Below are 17,023 nucleotides of genomic sequence, written 5' to 3' on the forward strand. Positions count from 1 at the left end.
GTAGCTCAGTGGTAGAGTATATGTCCACCGTGTGCAAAGTTTAGTCCCAACACCACAAGAAATACACAATTAAATAAAAGCCTCAGAAATTAAGTATATCAAAAGAAAGCCATGTTTATAAAATGACGTTTTATAGAACTTAATGCCATTTTAATTTTCAGGTTCCCACTTTCCTGTTGGAATAGTTCCTCCAAGAACAAAATCACCAACACCAGAATCTTCGACAATAGCTTCATATGTAACCTTGAGGAAAACTAAGAAGATGATGGATCTAAGAACGGTATTTAACTAGAAATTAACTTTTGGATATTAGATTCTCAACCATCTCTATTGCTTTCTTTTATCTTTTTATTTATAGTCTTTCATCAGAATTCCATTTATATACTCTAAGAAAAACTTGGTAATTTTTTAAAATTACATTTTGAAAATTAGCACCTCAGAGGACAGACCTAATCAAGGTAGCTTTTATTAATCAGACTTCATGTAGTCCACAGTTTTGTGGATTCTTTGATGGCTGCCCTGTACTTCATCCCTTAATACCTATAAGAATTTCCTTGATGAGCCTGACAGATATATCCTGGAGCCACCCAAAATTTAGTGGATTTTCTAGCTATCTTGAAGTTGCAGGACCTTTCAGCTATTGTTCTAGAGTGTGGTAATCCTCTAGTTAGTCTGAGAAATGAGAATTGGGACAGAGAAATAAATCCTTTATTTTACATTTTCATGTGAGCTCCATTTCATTCAATATGATTCTAACCTACCTAATATTGTCAGGGAGATGCTGAGAATTCTTGACTACTTTCCCCCCAAGTATTCTCTAGAATTCTGGACTGCAAACTTTTACTTTTCATCTCTATAAATTAGATTTTTTTTTTTTTTTTTTTTTCTGCGGTGCTGGGGATCGAACCCAGGGCCTTGCACTCTACTGAATGAGATAATTTTTAAGGTAAAAGAAAAGACTGATATGCATGGCTATTGAATGCTATTAATATACATCTACAAAGTATATGTTAAAAAAACTGATAAATTTTCTGTTCATGAATTTATTTTGGAGGAAATAAGGAAGTTTAATAAGCAATCTTCCTTGTCAAATTTCTGCTTCTAACTTGAGGCTTTCTGTAATACATACACAGTAATAGTCATAATTTAATATAGTAAATTGTTTACAATTAGAATATTGATATGTAAAAAAAAAATGATGAATTTATATACAAGAAACATAAACTGAGCATCGTAGCATACAGTTGTAATCCCAATGACACAGGAGGATCTCAAGATCAAGGCCAGCCTGGAAAACAGCAAGATCTTGTCTCTCAAAATAAAAAAATAATAAAGCCCAGAATATTTCACTCAATGGTAGAGCACTCTGGGTTCAATCCCTATATAAAAGGGAGGGAGGGAGAGAGGGAGGAAAGAGTTTCAATTAGTACAAAAGTATAAAGAACCATGGAAATAATGATTGTGGAATAAAAATAATAGCTATGTACTGTATTAACATTAGTGGTCATGGTTCTACAGTACTATTATTGATTCAGAGAGGTAGGCAATTTTTATAAATTGGAAAGGTTCTTTTTTAATTACAGTGGTAAAATAGCAAATCAAGAGAAAAAGAACTAAACAAAGCATGTTGAAAGCAAACAGAATGATAATAATGGATGTTATTTTACAGTCATCTTAAATACTAGAAGAAAGACTTGTACCTAACCCAGATACTGGAAGAAAAAAATAGGAGATTATGGTTATATAACCTTGATATAGAAGAGGCCTTTATAAGTGATACCAATGCCAGAAGAAAATGCTTCCAATGTATTGAAGAGAAAAGTTCCATATTTGAGGCACATCTATAAATGGCATTTGTTGTATTTATGGTGCTGGGTGGGGATCAAACCCAGGACTTTGCACATGGTAGGCAAGTGCTCTGCCCCTGAACTACACCCCCAGCCCTTGTAAATATGTTGGTCTATGTTGTTTTTTTCTGTTGTTGTTTTTGTTTTTGTTTTTGTTTTTGTTTTGCAGTGTTGGGGATTGAACCCAGGGCCTTGTGCTTGCAAGGCAATCACTCTACCAACTGAGCTATATCCCAGGCCCATGGTCTATGTTTTTAATGGAAAATAATATAACAGTAATATATAAATAAATGACAAGTGGTCAACCACAATAATTATTTTTAAAACACAGCTCTTTTAGAAAGAATAAAGTAGTTGTAAACAGAATGGTAACTTGGAAAAGGATGTTGTAATGTGACAACATTTTTGTATATGCATGGAAAATATTTGGGACAAACACAAATTAGTTGTTACTAAACATGATAAAGCTGGGCATGGTGATGCATACTGTAATCCCAGCAGCTCCAGAGGCTGAGACAAAGGATCACAAGTTCAAGGCCAGCCTTAGCAACTTAGCTAGACCCTATGTAACTTAGCAAAACCCTGTCTTAAAATAAAAACTTAAAAGGACTGGGGATGTGACTCGGTGGTTACGTGCCCCTGAGTTCAATCGCTAGTACCAAAAAATAAATAAATAAATAAAAATTATAGGGAAATACTGCTAACACAGTTAACTTTGTAATCATTCATTCTCTTCTGCACATTAAGACTTTTACCTTTTAGGTGTTTTGTTGCACTGGGAATGGAACCCAGGGTGCTTTACCACTGAGTACATGCTATATCCCCAGTCTTTTTTTCAGATAGGGTTTTGCTAAATTGCTGAGGCTGGCCTCGAACTTGTGGTTCACCTGTGTCAAACTTTTTAAGTCTGGAACTACAGGTATGCGTCACTGCATCTGTACTCCTAGTTTCTTTTTGAGCTTTTTAAAACCTTTTATTTCCATAGCACTCCAGGAGGGTGAGGTAAGAGGATTTCAAGTAAAAGGTCAGGCTGGGCATGGTAGTACATGTCTGTGATCCCAGCTACTAGGGAGGCTGAGACAGGAGGATCACAAGTTCGAGGCCAGCCTCAGCAATGTAGCAAGACCAGTGCCAACATAGCAAGACCCTCTCTGAAAATAAAAAAGACTTGAATTGTAACTGAGTGGTAAAGCACCCCCTGGGTTTAATCGCCAGTACAAAAAAAAAAAAACTTCCAAGTTATGAGGCCACCCTGGGCAACTTAGTGAGATCCTGTAACTCAAAATTTTAAAAGGTTAGGGGTGTAACTCAGAGGTTAAAGACCCCTGCATTAATCCCAGGTCTGGGGGCGGGGTGGAGGGGGACATTATATTCTATACAGTAGAAAATAAATTAGACCTGTAGCTCCTACCCCACAGGCACTTTACAGACTGTAGTAGAGACAAAAGAATCTCATCAGTTAACTATACTACTTGGTCAGAGAGACAATTGTGTCCTGGATTCTCAAAAACTCCATATTTAATGACATGATCCTATACCCAGAAAACCTAAAAAGCTCCACCAGAAGACTTCTAGAACTGATAAATGAATTCAGCAAAGTAGCAGGATACAAGATCAGCGCTCATAAATCAATAACTTTCCTATACTCCAAAAGTGCTCAGAAAGAAATCAGGAAAATGACCCCATTTACAATAACCTCATAAAAAATAAAATGATTGAATGAATCTAATCAAGGAAGTGACAGATCTCTACAATTAAAGTTATAGAACACTGAAGGAAGAAATTGAAGACCTTAAAAGATGAGAAGACCTCCCCATGTTCTTGGATAGACAGAATGAATATTGTCTTTAAGTAACCATGCTACCAAAAGCCAAACCCAGAATAGCCAAAGCAATCCTGAGTAAGAACAACAATGCAGGAGGCAATACCAGGTCTCAAATTATACTGTAAACTGAATGTGGTGACACACACTTATAATCACAGCAACTCAGGAGGCTGAGGCCAAAGAATCTCAACTGTAAGGTCAACCTCAGCAACTTATTGGAACCCTTCCTGAAAATAAAAAAATAAAAAGGGGAGGTGGCTCAGCACCTCTGGGTTCCATCCTCAGTACCCGCCCCAATCAAATTATACTACAAAGCTATTGTAACAAAAACAGCATGGTATTAGCATCAAAATAGATATTAAGGCAAGGCCTATGAAATGGAATAGAAGACCCAGAGACAAACCCCACATACTCAAGCCATCTGGTTCTTGACAAATGTACTAAAATATATGTTGGAGGAAAAAACAGCCTTTTTATTTAATAAATGGTGCTGGAAAACTGGATATCCATATTTAGAAGAATTAAACTAGATCCTTGTCTTTTAACCTGCACAAAAGTCAAATCAAAGTTAATCAAAGACTTAGGAATTAGACTAGAAACTTTACAACTGCTAGAAGAAAACAGGGTCAATCCTCCATCATACTGATTCAGGCACTGACTTCCTTAACAAGTCCCCGAAAATTTAAGAAATAAAACCAAGACTCGGGAAGGGGGATGCCATCAAAATAAAAAGCTTCTACACAGCAAAGGAAATAATTAAGAATGTGAAGAAAGAGCCTACAGAATGGGAGAAAACCTTTGTCAGCTGTACCTCTGACAGGGGATTAATTCCAGAATATGTAAAGAACTCAAAAATCTTAACACCAAAAAACAAATAACCTAATCAATAAATAAGCAAAGGAACTAAACAGATATTTTTCAAAAGAAAAACACAAATGGCCAACAAACATATGAAACATCTCTAGCAATCAGGGAAATGCAGATCAAGAGGACACTAAGTTCCTCTGATGAGGAAGTGAGAGAAAAGGTACACTGCTGTACTGGTGGGACTACAAATTGGTACAGCCTCTCTGTAAAGCAGTATAAAGATTCCTTAAAAAAAAAAAAAAAAAAAAAAAAAAACTGGGAATGGACTAGTGGCTTAGGAAACTGAGGCGGGAGGATCACACAAATTCAGGCAGGAGGTTCAAATTCAGCCTCAGCAACTTAACAATGCCCTGTCTAAAAAAAAATTTTTTTTTTTTTTTCAGTACTGGGGATCGAATTCAGGGCCTTGTGCTTGGGAGGCAAGCACTCTACCAGCTGAGCTATCTGCCCAGCCCTAAAAATTTTTTTAAATTAAGAAATAAAAGAGCTGGGGAGGTAGCTGAATGCCTAAGTAGACTTGGATTCAATCGCTGAATCAAAAAAAAAAAAAAAAAAACTAGGAATGGAACCACCATATTACCCACTCATACAATAGCAATAGCAGCCCACTTCTGTGTTTGTAGCAGCACAATTCACAATAGCCCAGATACCCATCAATAGATGAATGGATTAAGAAAATGTTGATACACACTCTGGAGTTTTACTCCACCAGGAAGAATGAATTTATGGCATTTGTTAGTAAATGGATGGAAATGGGGAACATTAGGCTAAGTGAAATAAACCAGACTCAGAAAATCAAGGATTGAATATTTTCTCTCATATTGTGGAAACTATAGCAAAATAAGGAAAAGAAAGGGCATGGATAATAGGATATCATAAAGATACAGGAAGATCAGTGAAGTAGAAGATCAAGGGGGAAGAAGTAGAGATGGGAAGGTGGAGGAAATGCAGAATCAATTTAATGAAATCATATTGTGTGCATGTGAAAATATAACACAGGAAATATCACCTTTCTGTATACATGGAAAGCACAATAAAAAATAAATAAACTAGTAAAAGGAAGATCAGTAGAGAAAGGAGATAAGAGAGAGGGAAAAGGAGGGAATGGGGACTAAAATGGAATAAATTCAATTCCATGCATGTGGGGCTGGGTTGTGGCTCAGTGGTAAAGCACTTTCCTGGCATGTGTGAGGCACTGGGTTTGATCCTCAGCACCACATAAAAATAAATAAATAAAATAAAGGTATTGTGTTCATCTACAACTAAAAAAAATTTTTTTAAATTCCATGCATGTATGATTTTGTCAAAATGAATCCAACTTCTGTGTAAAACTATAAAGCTATACTAATAAATAAATACGTAAATAAAAATCTTTTTTTATCTATTGAAAAAAAAATTCCAGCATTACTGTCTCAGTTGGTTCCTGCCAACTCAGACCAAAAGACACAAAGGAACCTTATGGACTCTTCTCTACAGATTCTAGAATATGCTTACTCTTTATATAATATAAAATAAGCTAAAATTTTTCATTCCTTTTTTGTGACTAATATTTGTAAACTCTTCAGTTTATATAAAATGAAATGGAAATGTTTGGAAAACCATAAAAATAAGCTATATATATAACTATACAAAAATGTTTTCAAATATGATAGTTTGATTTGTAGAAAATAAATACTTCCATAATTCTCCTATTGATCATAAAACATCAAAGGTTATTTCCTTGACTAATCATTTCCCAGTAAAAGTGTGACTAACTGCAATAAATTTTCATTAAAATGAAAGAAATCTCTCATATTTAAGTCATTCTCTTCCTCTCTCTTACCCGATTTTTTTCTAGTTTGAGTTTTATTCACTTTCCTATTTTAGAACTTAACTCCAAAGGAGCCATACCCTTTTGTTTTTATTTTTTAAACCCAGAAAATACATCGTGTATGTATGCGCACGCTCTTTCTCTCTTCCCTCCCTTATAGCCTCCCTTTTTCTCTTTCTTTCCATTATTGATCATGTATTACCAATCATCAGTTAAGGATAAAATAACTTAATCTGCATTCTGGTGTTACCCTATTGATACTTAAAACCTCTACTTTTTTTTTTTTTTTTTTTTCCCCCTTAGTACAGGGATCGAACCCCTGAGCAACATCTTGTCCTATTTTTAATCTTATTTTGAGACAGGGTCGCACTAAGTTGCTGAGAGTGTCCTCAAAGGTTGATCCTCTTTCCTTAGCCTCCCAAGTTGCTGTGATTACAGGCATGTGCCACTGCACCCAGCTTCAGCTTCCACTTTTGATTTTGAAAACAAAATAAATAAGCACACTGTACAACATTGTTCATCATACTTTGCAGAAGTTACTCTATACATTCATGTGTTTATTTTTAATTTCTAGGAAAGACCAAGAAGTGCAGTGGAACAGCTCTGTTTGGCAGAAAGTACTCGACCTAGGATGACTGTGGAAGAACAAATGGAAAGAATAAGAAGACATCAGCAAGCATGCCTAAGGGAAAAGAAGAAAGGATTAAATGTTATTGGTGCTTTAGACCAGTCACCCCTACAAAGTCCTTCTAATTTAAGGGATAATCCATTCAGGGTTACTCAGGTACATCAGCTGCTTTTGATTACTCTTGTATATAAATCCGAAACCACTTGAATTTTAGAATAATAGAGTTATATGATTAATGAGTTCCAAAATATCTACAGTGCAAATAGTTTTGTGGGAGGGGTTTGTTTTCATTTTCAGGGGGTACTGAGGATTGAACCTAGGGGTGCTTTACCACTGAGTAATATCTGCAGCCCTTTTTATTTTTAATTTTGAGATGGGGTCTTGCAGAGTTGCGTAGGACCTTGCTAAATTGCTGAGGCTGTACTTGGACTTGAGATCCTCCTACCTCAGCCTCCCAAGTCACTGGGATTACCAATGCACCCAGCTTAAATTGTTATTTTGTATTATATAATTCTTAAAATAATAAGGTGAGACAACTTACTAAAAATGAAAATAACACTGGGCTGATAGTGATGAGAGCCAAAATATTCCTTGGATACCCTGGTACCTGTGTGGATTTTATGTTCTTAACTGTAATCCACTGGTATAACTTTAACCATATACTACATAGAGACACTAAGGAGATAAAAAAATTTTCAACAAATGTAAAGAGACATGTAGATTACCAAAATAGTCCCCAATTTCCCTCTCAATAAAATGTGTATTTCTCTGTGTCCTAATTTATTATAACCTAAATTGTAACAGGAAGCTGGGTGCAGTGGAACACATCTGTAATCCCAGTGACTCAGGAAGCTGAGGCAGCAGGATTGCAAGTTTGAAGTCAGGCCAACTTGGACAACTGGCATGACCCTGTCTCAAAAAAGGGACTGAGGATGTAGCTGGTAAAGTGCCCCTGGGTTTAATCCCCAGTATCAAAATAAATAAACTACAGCAGGAAAGGACTTCTGGAATAGACAATCTAAGTCAGCTATCTTTCATGTCTCAGTTTCAGCCTTAAAAAGTATCACCATTCCATTTCTTTCTTTTTGTTTCAAATTGCCCCTCTTCATAAATATGAACAGAAATGGCAGTCTAGTGATCTTTTCAGTAGCTTCTTTCTAGCCTATCCCTATTAGTAGACGGTAGTCACCTATGGGTAGAGTTCCTGTGTAGTGGCATAAACTATATGCCTGTGGCATATACTTTTTCCAAATGTGCTTTTCTGACCTAATAGACATCCACTTTCTATGTAATCAAAAAGCAGACCTTGCTAATGGAAAAGAAACAAACGGACAGTTGAATGATGGCACATTTTCCAAATTAATGAGTGGGTGGTTTAAGAGATGGGCTGGGTGTGGTGATCCCAGCTACTCCAGAGGCCAAGGCAGGAGGATTGCAATACCAGGACAACCTGGGCAACTTAGTTAGACCCTATCTCAAAATTTAAAGGCTACAGATACAACTGAGTGGTAAAGCACCCCTGGGTTCAATCCCCATTGCTAGGGATAATAAAGAAAATAGAGGAGGAGAAAAATGTATATTTCCTTTGTTGATGTTGTAGAAAACTTCCTTGTGAATAGAGATTCAGCCCTGTTTTTATTTTTGTTGTTCTGGTTTGGTTTTGTTTTCAAACTAACAGACAATAAAATACATGCAAGTACAGTATGAATTTAACAGTGCTATATCTTTTGGGCAGACTCGAAAGAGGGATGATGATGTTAAGGAATTGGATGCTGTCAGTAGAGAAAATGATATAAAGACAAACCATGAAACTCCTGCAGCAGAAAGTGTTCAACTGAAAGATGATCCCCAAAATATGGATATCAGCAAAGAGGTAGAGATGATTTTAAGACAGATAGTCCAAAGTGATAGATTTTTGAAGATTAGATCAAGTGGTATGATTAAATAAAGTATGTTCCTTTTAGTTGTAGAAACCATGTATCTAAATGAAATGATAGGTTTCTTTTAATTTAATTGATATGTATAGCCACATAAAAAATATTGAAAGTTTAAAACATAAATTAGTTGGGCATGGTGTCACACATCTCTAATCCCAGCTAGTCCTAAAACTGAGGTAGCATGATCACAAGTTTGAGATCGGCCTGGACAATTTAGGGAGACTCTGTCTTAAAATGAAAATGAAAAGGACTAGAGATACAGTTTAGTGGTAGAACACCCCTGGGTTTAATACCAGTACCACCAAAAAGAAGAATTCATAACACTGGGATAAATTACTGTTAACCCAATCAAAGAATATTATATCCCAGCAACTCAGTCTTAGTAATGTGTAGAATGTTAATTTTTTAATATACTTAAATCTCAATTTGTTGTCAATAAATATTCAATATAGGGTATAATTTGGGGTGACAATTTTTTAATAAGCATTTTGGAATCATTTTTAATACTAAAGTCAAATGTGAGAATGCTTTAAAAAGAAAAATTTTCTTCTTATTCTCTAGTTTAAAAGAACTGAAAATGTTTTTCATGAAATGCTTTTCACACCTGAGCCAAATGGAATAAATTCTGAGGAAGAAATGGATAAAGAGAGGAACAAAGAAAAAATGTCTGAGGATATTACATACAGGTAATAATTTAGAAAAACAAAAGGAATCATTCATACAACTGTGTACCTGCTTACAAATGGTAAACTAAAGAGTTGAAAATTACTGAATTCTAGTCCCACCTTAACTACTTAGGAGCTGTAGGATTTTGAGCGACTTACATAATCTTCTCAACCCGCAGGCTGCTCACTTATAAAACACCAATAAGAAAATACATTTCTAGCACTTAACACTGTGTTTAACATGCAGGGAAGTACTCACTAAGCAATACCTTTAAAAAATAATGCCAGTCAGGCTTGGTGGCACAGTCCTATAAACCCACTCAGGAGACTAAGGCAGGAGAATCACAAGTTTTGGAACAACCCGAGCAACTTAGGAAGAGGTGGTCTCAAAATAAAAAATTAAAAGGGTTAGGGATATAGGTCAGTGGCAGCACGCTCCAGTACCACAAAAAATAAGGATGCCAGCACTGGGTTTGTGACTCAGTGATAGAGCACTTGCATGTGTGAGGCCCTGGGTTTGATCCTCAGCACTGCAAAATTAGTCACAGTAATAATAATGCCAAAGACAGCTTAAATTATAGCAAAATAAGCACCCCAGCACTGCCTATGTAATGACAGACACTGATCAGAAGTCTAGGTTGTCTGAGAGTCCCTAAAACAATTGTGATTTCCTTTTATTTTATTTATTTATTTTGCGGTGCCAGGGATTGAACTCAGGGCCTTGTGCTTGAAAGGCAAGCACTTTACTAACTGAGCTATCTCCCCGGCCCTCCTTTTATTTTTTAGCAACATTTCTTAACTAGCCCCTGTATATTTTTTGGAGACAGGGTCTTGCTAAGTTGCTAAGGTTGGCCTTGAATGTCTGGTCCTCATGCATTAGCCTCCTGAATCATTGGGGTTATAGGCATCGGTCACCATGCTCAGCTTACCTAGCTTTTTTAGTGTATAACCCCAGTCTTGCCCTCCAAAAAAACATATTAGTGCTAAAGAGAAGTTGTGAACTATTATTAGTATCTATACTTTTTTTTTTGTACCAGGGATTGAACCCAGGGGCATGTAACCACTGAGTCGCATCCCCAACCTTTTATTTTAGACAGGACCTCATTAAGTTTCTGAGGCTGGTTTTGTACTTGCAATCTTCCTGCCTCGGCCTCCCATGTAGCTGGGATTAGGTATATACCGCCACGTCTGGCAGCTATACTTTATTTCTTCAATACCTAGCAAGATTGAATTTGAAGTGTTTAGCAGTGTCTGATAAGAAAAATCTGTGCCAAGTAAGGCATAGTGTTGCATGCTATAGTTCAAGACCAGCCTCACAACTTAGCAAGACCCTGTCTCAAAGTAAAAAAAAAAAAAAAGGACTGGGGATATGGCCCAGTGATTAAATGCCCCTGGGTTCAATCCCCAGAACAAGGGGAGGGAAAATAGTTTGGAGATTGGGAGATTTAAATGAAACAAGATTGGCAAAGTATAGGTAATTATTGAACTTGAAGTAGCAGATTTCATATGTTATTTGCTCCAATCTTTTTGTTTGGAGTTTCCTAGAAGAGAAAAAAAGAAATGAGATTAATACCAATCTATTTTCATTAGCCCTCAAGATGAGATACAGATCACAAATCATAAGCCAGAAGTTCATCCTGAAGAAAATACAAAGAATGATATTCATGAACAGGAAGAAACTGTTATTTCATATGAACCAACTCTGGAGATTTCTAGAGAAAACCAAACAATGGCAGGTAGGTACTACATGTTTCATGATTATCTTTCCTATATCACTTAGAAAGCAATGTGCATAAGAAGTCTAATTTTTCTAATTTTCACTGGCCACTTGGTTATTGTATAACAGGTCTGATTCAGAGTGGTATGAACTTCTAAACTTGTTTCACTGAATGTGTTTTCCATGTAGAAATTCTAACAAGGGAGCTACTTAAGAACCTTTTAATGAACCTTTTCCTTCCTGCTTACACATTTGGGAAAGATGTAATTGAACAAAGGAGGAAAGGGTAACCCTTGCCATTGAGTCTGCTCTAGCTTAGGGATTGGCTCATTGATTTTGGTTTTGATTTTTTTAATCATAAGCTTTTTCTAATGAGAAGATCCTTCAGCACTTGAAAAATTTACCTGTTCTCAAGACTAATTTCTGAGCATTTACAAACTTGATACTTTGAGAAATGTGGACAATTATACAGTTAAACCAGTAGAATGGATGTATTTACTCTAACCCCAACCATAATCCACATCTGGATTTTTCTTTGATAGTAGAAAATCATCATCCATATCATGTTACAAAATAAATTATTTTTTCTGTACTATGTGTTCTTGTTCTCTCTCTCTCTCTCTCTCTCTCTCTCTCTCTCTCTCAGTGGAATTGGGGGGCATTGGTGGAGATCAAACTAAGTACCTTAAGCATGACAGGCAAGCACTGAGCACTCAACCAGTAAGCTGTATACGGATGCTGCTATTTTATCTTTTAGACTCTTCAAAAATATTTTTTCTTCTTTTTCCTTCTTTATGGCTTTTGGAGGGTACGAGTATAGGATAGGATCATAGCACCAGTGCATATTTCTAATTTTCTGTCTTTACTTCATAAGAAAGAAAAATTTTCTTTATAATCCTACCCTCCTTAACTCCCACCCTTTTGCAGAAAGGTAAGAATAATGCAATTTAGCTTTTCAGGACTATTCTTAGGAAAAGTATAAAGTTCTGGACAGAGCATTTTCTCTCACATACATAGAGCATGCATGTGGATTTCAGCAGTCCTGTTCCCTTGTAACAAATATTAACCACTGTCTCTTCCTTTACCTTTATCACGTGGGAGGCAACATGCACAGGAGTTCTACTTTTTTTCCTTGTCACTGACCACTTCGTTGTAGGGTGGCAGGTCTAATTCAGAGAATTAAACCTGTAACATTTAAATCTCTGTAGTATTTAGCTGCATGAACTAGAAAAGACCCAACAGAACCCATGGACAGATACCTGAAAACTAACCTCACAAGAAAAGGAACAAATTTTAAACTAGGTAGCAAGAGACACTTTATGCTGAATATTCAGTTGCCTTATTAGAAAATCATAACAGAACCCACATATTATTACTTCCTACCCAATACATGTTCTGAGTGTTGTGGGATCACAGTATCAGGATTTATTTCTCCAAATATGTTTTAAAGATACTTATTTTCTCATGTTTTCTTGGTATGTTTTAGTGAAAAGTCTGTCCCCGTCTCCTGAGTCCTCGGCATCGCCAGTTCCATCCACTCAGCCGCAACTCACAGAAGGATCACATTTCATGTGTGTGTAGTCTCAGAAGTATGTCATTTCCCTTCACATTAGTGCTTTACTATTGAAGAGTTTTTACTTGAATTTTATTCATTTGTTAGTATAGTTATTTTAAAAAAAAAAAAAAACCTGCGATTAATTCTGGACATACATTAGGGTTAGCAGAACAAGTAGGCCATGTATTTGAACCATGGGCAGTAACTCAGATTTCCAGTGATTTGCTACGGGATAGCATTTTCTCTTTCTCTTATTTTATCATCCGTAAAAGCAGCAAAATTTGGAGAGAATGGTCTGTGCCAAAACAAGCTTCAAAATATTGTGCAGCTGTGCTTCTACGGAACATTCCTTTCCATAGTCACATCTGAGAATGCTGTTAAGGCACTGCATGTTGACCATGTAACGTTTTTTTAGTTAATGTGGCATATTTACCTAATTGAAATTTGTTCATTGTTTTAAGGACAAAAATTTTTTTATGATTTTTGTTAATTGTTTTAAGGGCAAAAAATGTTTTTGATTCAGCCAACTTGATAGAATATTTATATCTAGTAGATCTATTTGAGAACTATTAGAAATTATTTCTAAATAATTGAATTCATTTAAATCAGGGTAGCAACTGAAAAAGCCACAGATGGGGACAGGGAGAAGGAGGAAACCTTTCTTAAACAGTTTTGTGTTCCTAAGTTCTTTTTTTATCTTTGTAGACAGTTACTCGTTTTTACTTATAATTTTGTACATACGAATAGGCACTTTTTTCTTACTCTTCAGAAAAACTCTGAGGTACAGAGTGAGAATTTTATGCCTTATCTGTCTTTTTTTTTTCTCATGGTTTGGTGCTTTAGAATTACCATCAATTTCTGTTAACCAGTTATAAGCAGCAAAAACAGCCATTCTGAACTTTATTACCAAGATGATCTTTGAATTTTAGATTCTCAAAATAAATGATTATATTTACTTACTTGCTATCCAGTACTTATTTTCTGGAACTTACATCCATTTACAATTTTAATTAAAGCAGCTTTAATCTTTGTCCCTTTTTTCAAGCAGAAAATTTTATGTTGTCTTATCATGTTTAAAAATTTTGAGATTATGTTTACCTGGAGCCTAGAAGAGGCTTTTGTTTGTTGTTGGCTGACTGTGCAGGTTTAAGGCATTTGCTGGAAATACAGACAGCCTGTAGTTGCCTCATTCCCTCACAAATTTTTAAACTTAAACTTTAGAAGTAAAGCAACTGGTGGCAGAATAAAACCAGAAAAAGGAAAAATAAACATGATGCTTACTTAATTTCTACAATGCAAAGAGTTAGTAGGAAGTATCTGTCTATCTTAGTAAGAAATGTACATTAAAAGCCATTCACCTTATTTTTTGATTTGATAAACAGCTTAAACTTGATAATACACAGACCATTCTGATAATAAAGGATGATCAGAGTTAAAACTCCATTACATTTCCAAGTTCCTGAAGTTGTTACTGCATTGTATTAGTTTAACTTTTATTCTAAGAGCCTGTAGCATTACATACCACAATGAGGCACAGTTGTTGCCTGGTGTTTTCTAGTGTCTTTGTCACGCAGCTACCACAAACAACTAGTGGCATAAAAACTCATAATACTTTATATCCTCCCATTGTACATCAGTCATCCTTCTGAACTGGTCATTTTGGCAGGACTCAGAAAGCTTTACAAATGATATCGCTATGTAGATAGCTCGATATATTATTACATATTTTAGGAAAGTTATGCAAACCTTTGTTTATTTCGTTGATCTTTGGATTCAGCAACAAATGTGGATACATTTTTTTTATTCTGAATTGCTTTAATTGCATTATGTTTCTTCACTTTGTGAATTAGGTTTATGGAAATAAAGAAAAATGGCATTTAATGGTATTATGTTTTAGAATTTTCATGGCCATGCTTGTTGGTTCTATTGTTACCTTTGTGCGTTACTTTGGGACATGGTCCTTCATCAGCTTTGCAGGTGTCAAAGTAATTTTCCCTCTCTTATTTTTCAGCTATACTGACTTCTGTTGAAACCATTCAGAGCTAAAGACATGGACCTTTGGCAATGTAAGAAGATATTGTACAGTATATTTTAAATCTATGAAATTCATAGTTCTGATGCTTTTGATCACAGAGCATCATTTTATCACTTCTGGAAAATGTTTATTCCAAAACAGCTTTAATGGCCCATATGTACACTCCGTAATCTCAAGGTTATCATTCTGACACCAGCTTGCTGCTGTGATTTCAAAGCACATAAGTAAAGGTGCTTTTAATGTGCAGTCTATAGCCAGTGCTTACTTAGTTGCTGATTTCCAGATTTTGATGTTTCTTAAGTCTAAGCGAATTTATGTTTCTTTTTGCTTTTCAGTACATAAAGTTAGTTATTATTTCCAGTGAGACTTGCTTTCTGTATTTTTCTTTCTTTCTTTCTTTCTTTCTTTCTTTCTTTCTTTCTTTCTTTCTTTCTTTCTTTCTCTTCTGATTTTGGCTACTGCAGTGCTTTGTTTCACACTTGATTTGTAAAAATTTTATATATATATATATATTTAAAATATGCCATTTTATTATTGCTAAGTGAAGTATGTCCTGTTTTCTGCTATAATTCTTTCTCAGTCAGATTGCAATGTCAGCAGTTACTGCCACACTCTTGTCAGCTTAAACACAAATGTTATCGCTTACCTTTTCTTGAAAAAAAATTAAAAGTGTAGGTATTTTGAAGTACTGGACTTATACTTCATTGGAATAGATGTGTACAGCAATAAGCAGGTTTCCAAATCCAGTACTCAGTTTGTGTACAAATGTAATTATGTTCATTGTGTATATATTATACAATGAGCACATGTAATGTATTAAAGGCTACTTACTATTGTTTAAATGCAAATGTTCATAATCTCATTTCTTTTTTATCATGTTAAATAAATGTTGATGTTCTTAAGTCACTTGTGTTAGAATTTTTTTCTTTTCACTAAAATGAAAAGTCTGAGATGTGTCTGGGCATGTGACTCAGAGTAGAGCACTTGTCTGTCATGCACAAGGCCCTGGGTTCAATACACAGCACCAGAAAGAAAAGGGGATAAGAAAGTCTGAGATTTAAGAGATTTCTCAAAGAAAAAAGTAGTCTTTTAATCTTATTATCTTAGACAATATCATAAAAGGACCTTGTCTGTCCAACCTTCCCATGTCAAAATTGAGGAACTTGATGCCCAAAGAGATGAAATGGCTTGCTGGCCATAACCATGTTACATTTAATGACAGGATTTGGGGCAACATATAATTTTTCTTACTTTTCCTCCTAAATATATCCTCCTAAATATATTATTACCAATGGGCAAATTTATATTTTTATGAATTCTTCTACAATATTTCCATTTCTTTCCAAGTTTTAAAAAGTAGTTTCAAGCATCTATCTGCAGGCCTGCTCTGATTAGGGACTGGACTTTGAGAGGGTTTTGTAGAGCAGAGAGGGCTATTTCTCTGACATGGATAAATAGAAACTTTTTCATCGTAAGTGGGACTCAGAGATCTTTTCTCTTACAATACATTCTTTGCAGATGTTCACGCTCTTCACAATCAATTACATTTTCTTTCCTTTGTAACCTTTTATGCATGCTATATATTGTTCCCAGAGTACAAGGAAATTTGATGCTTCTGGATTCCTATATAGAATGGCTCAAACGAAATTGGCACTGGTCAGTCTCCACTCCCCACCCCCACCTCATATTATACTAAAGAGGATTTAGATTTGATACAAAATGCAGATGTATAAAAATCCATCTGCTCCAAAAAGAAACATGCAAGATGAAATGCAAATAGTCTGAATTGTAGGAGGTAAATGGAAACAATAAATGGAGACTGTTTAGTTTTCTTATTATTAAAAGGTGGATAGGGGCTAGGGCTGGGGCTCAATGGTAGAGCGCTTGCCTCCCCCGTGTGAGGTACTGGGTTGGATCCTCAGTACCACATTGAAAAATGAAAGAAATGAATAAAGATATTATGTCTGTCTACAACTAAAAACAAATTTAAAAAAAAAAAAAGGGGTGTATATATCTAAAGATGTCACATGTCACAGAAAAGTCTTCTCAAATTATTATTTCCACTTAATCTTAGTTTTTTTGTCCTGGGTTTTTTTATTGGTGGTGGTGGTGGTTTGCATTATTTCCCCTTAATCAT

The 17,023-nt window shown here is 35.5% G+C and overlaps 1 protein-coding gene across 14 annotated transcripts in view; it reads left to right on the top strand.

Annotated features, from left to right (window-relative positions):
- Positions 1-15,788, top strand: part of PLEKHA5 (pleckstrin homology domain containing A5) — a 259,415-nt gene extending 243,627 nt beyond the window's left edge. For 13 of the 14 annotated variants that reach the window (XM_079141446.1, XM_079141432.1, XM_079141442.1 and 10 more), the window contains 7 exons: positions 162-280; positions 6,924-7,133; positions 8,713-8,850; positions 9,476-9,600; positions 11,170-11,315; positions 12,783-12,885; positions 14,863-15,788. In XM_079141446.1, the coding sequence (XP_078997572.1) occupies positions 162-280; positions 6,924-7,133; positions 8,713-8,850; positions 9,476-9,600; positions 11,170-11,315; positions 12,783-12,877 (833 nt within the window). In that variant the 3' untranslated portion in view covers positions 12,878-12,885; positions 14,863-15,788. The remainder of the gene's footprint in view (positions 1-161; positions 281-6,923; positions 7,134-8,712; positions 8,851-9,475; positions 9,601-11,169; positions 11,316-12,782; positions 12,886-14,862) is intronic. The other variant, XM_079141448.1, reaches the window with a different exon arrangement.
- Positions 15,789-17,023: the final 1,235 nt, after the last annotated feature.

Source organism: Sciurus vulgaris (assembly GCF_902686455.1).
Source record: "Sciurus vulgaris genome assembly, chromosome: 5".
In the NCBI taxonomy this organism is placed as follows: Eukaryota; Metazoa; Chordata; class Mammalia; order Rodentia; family Sciuridae; genus Sciurus; species Sciurus vulgaris.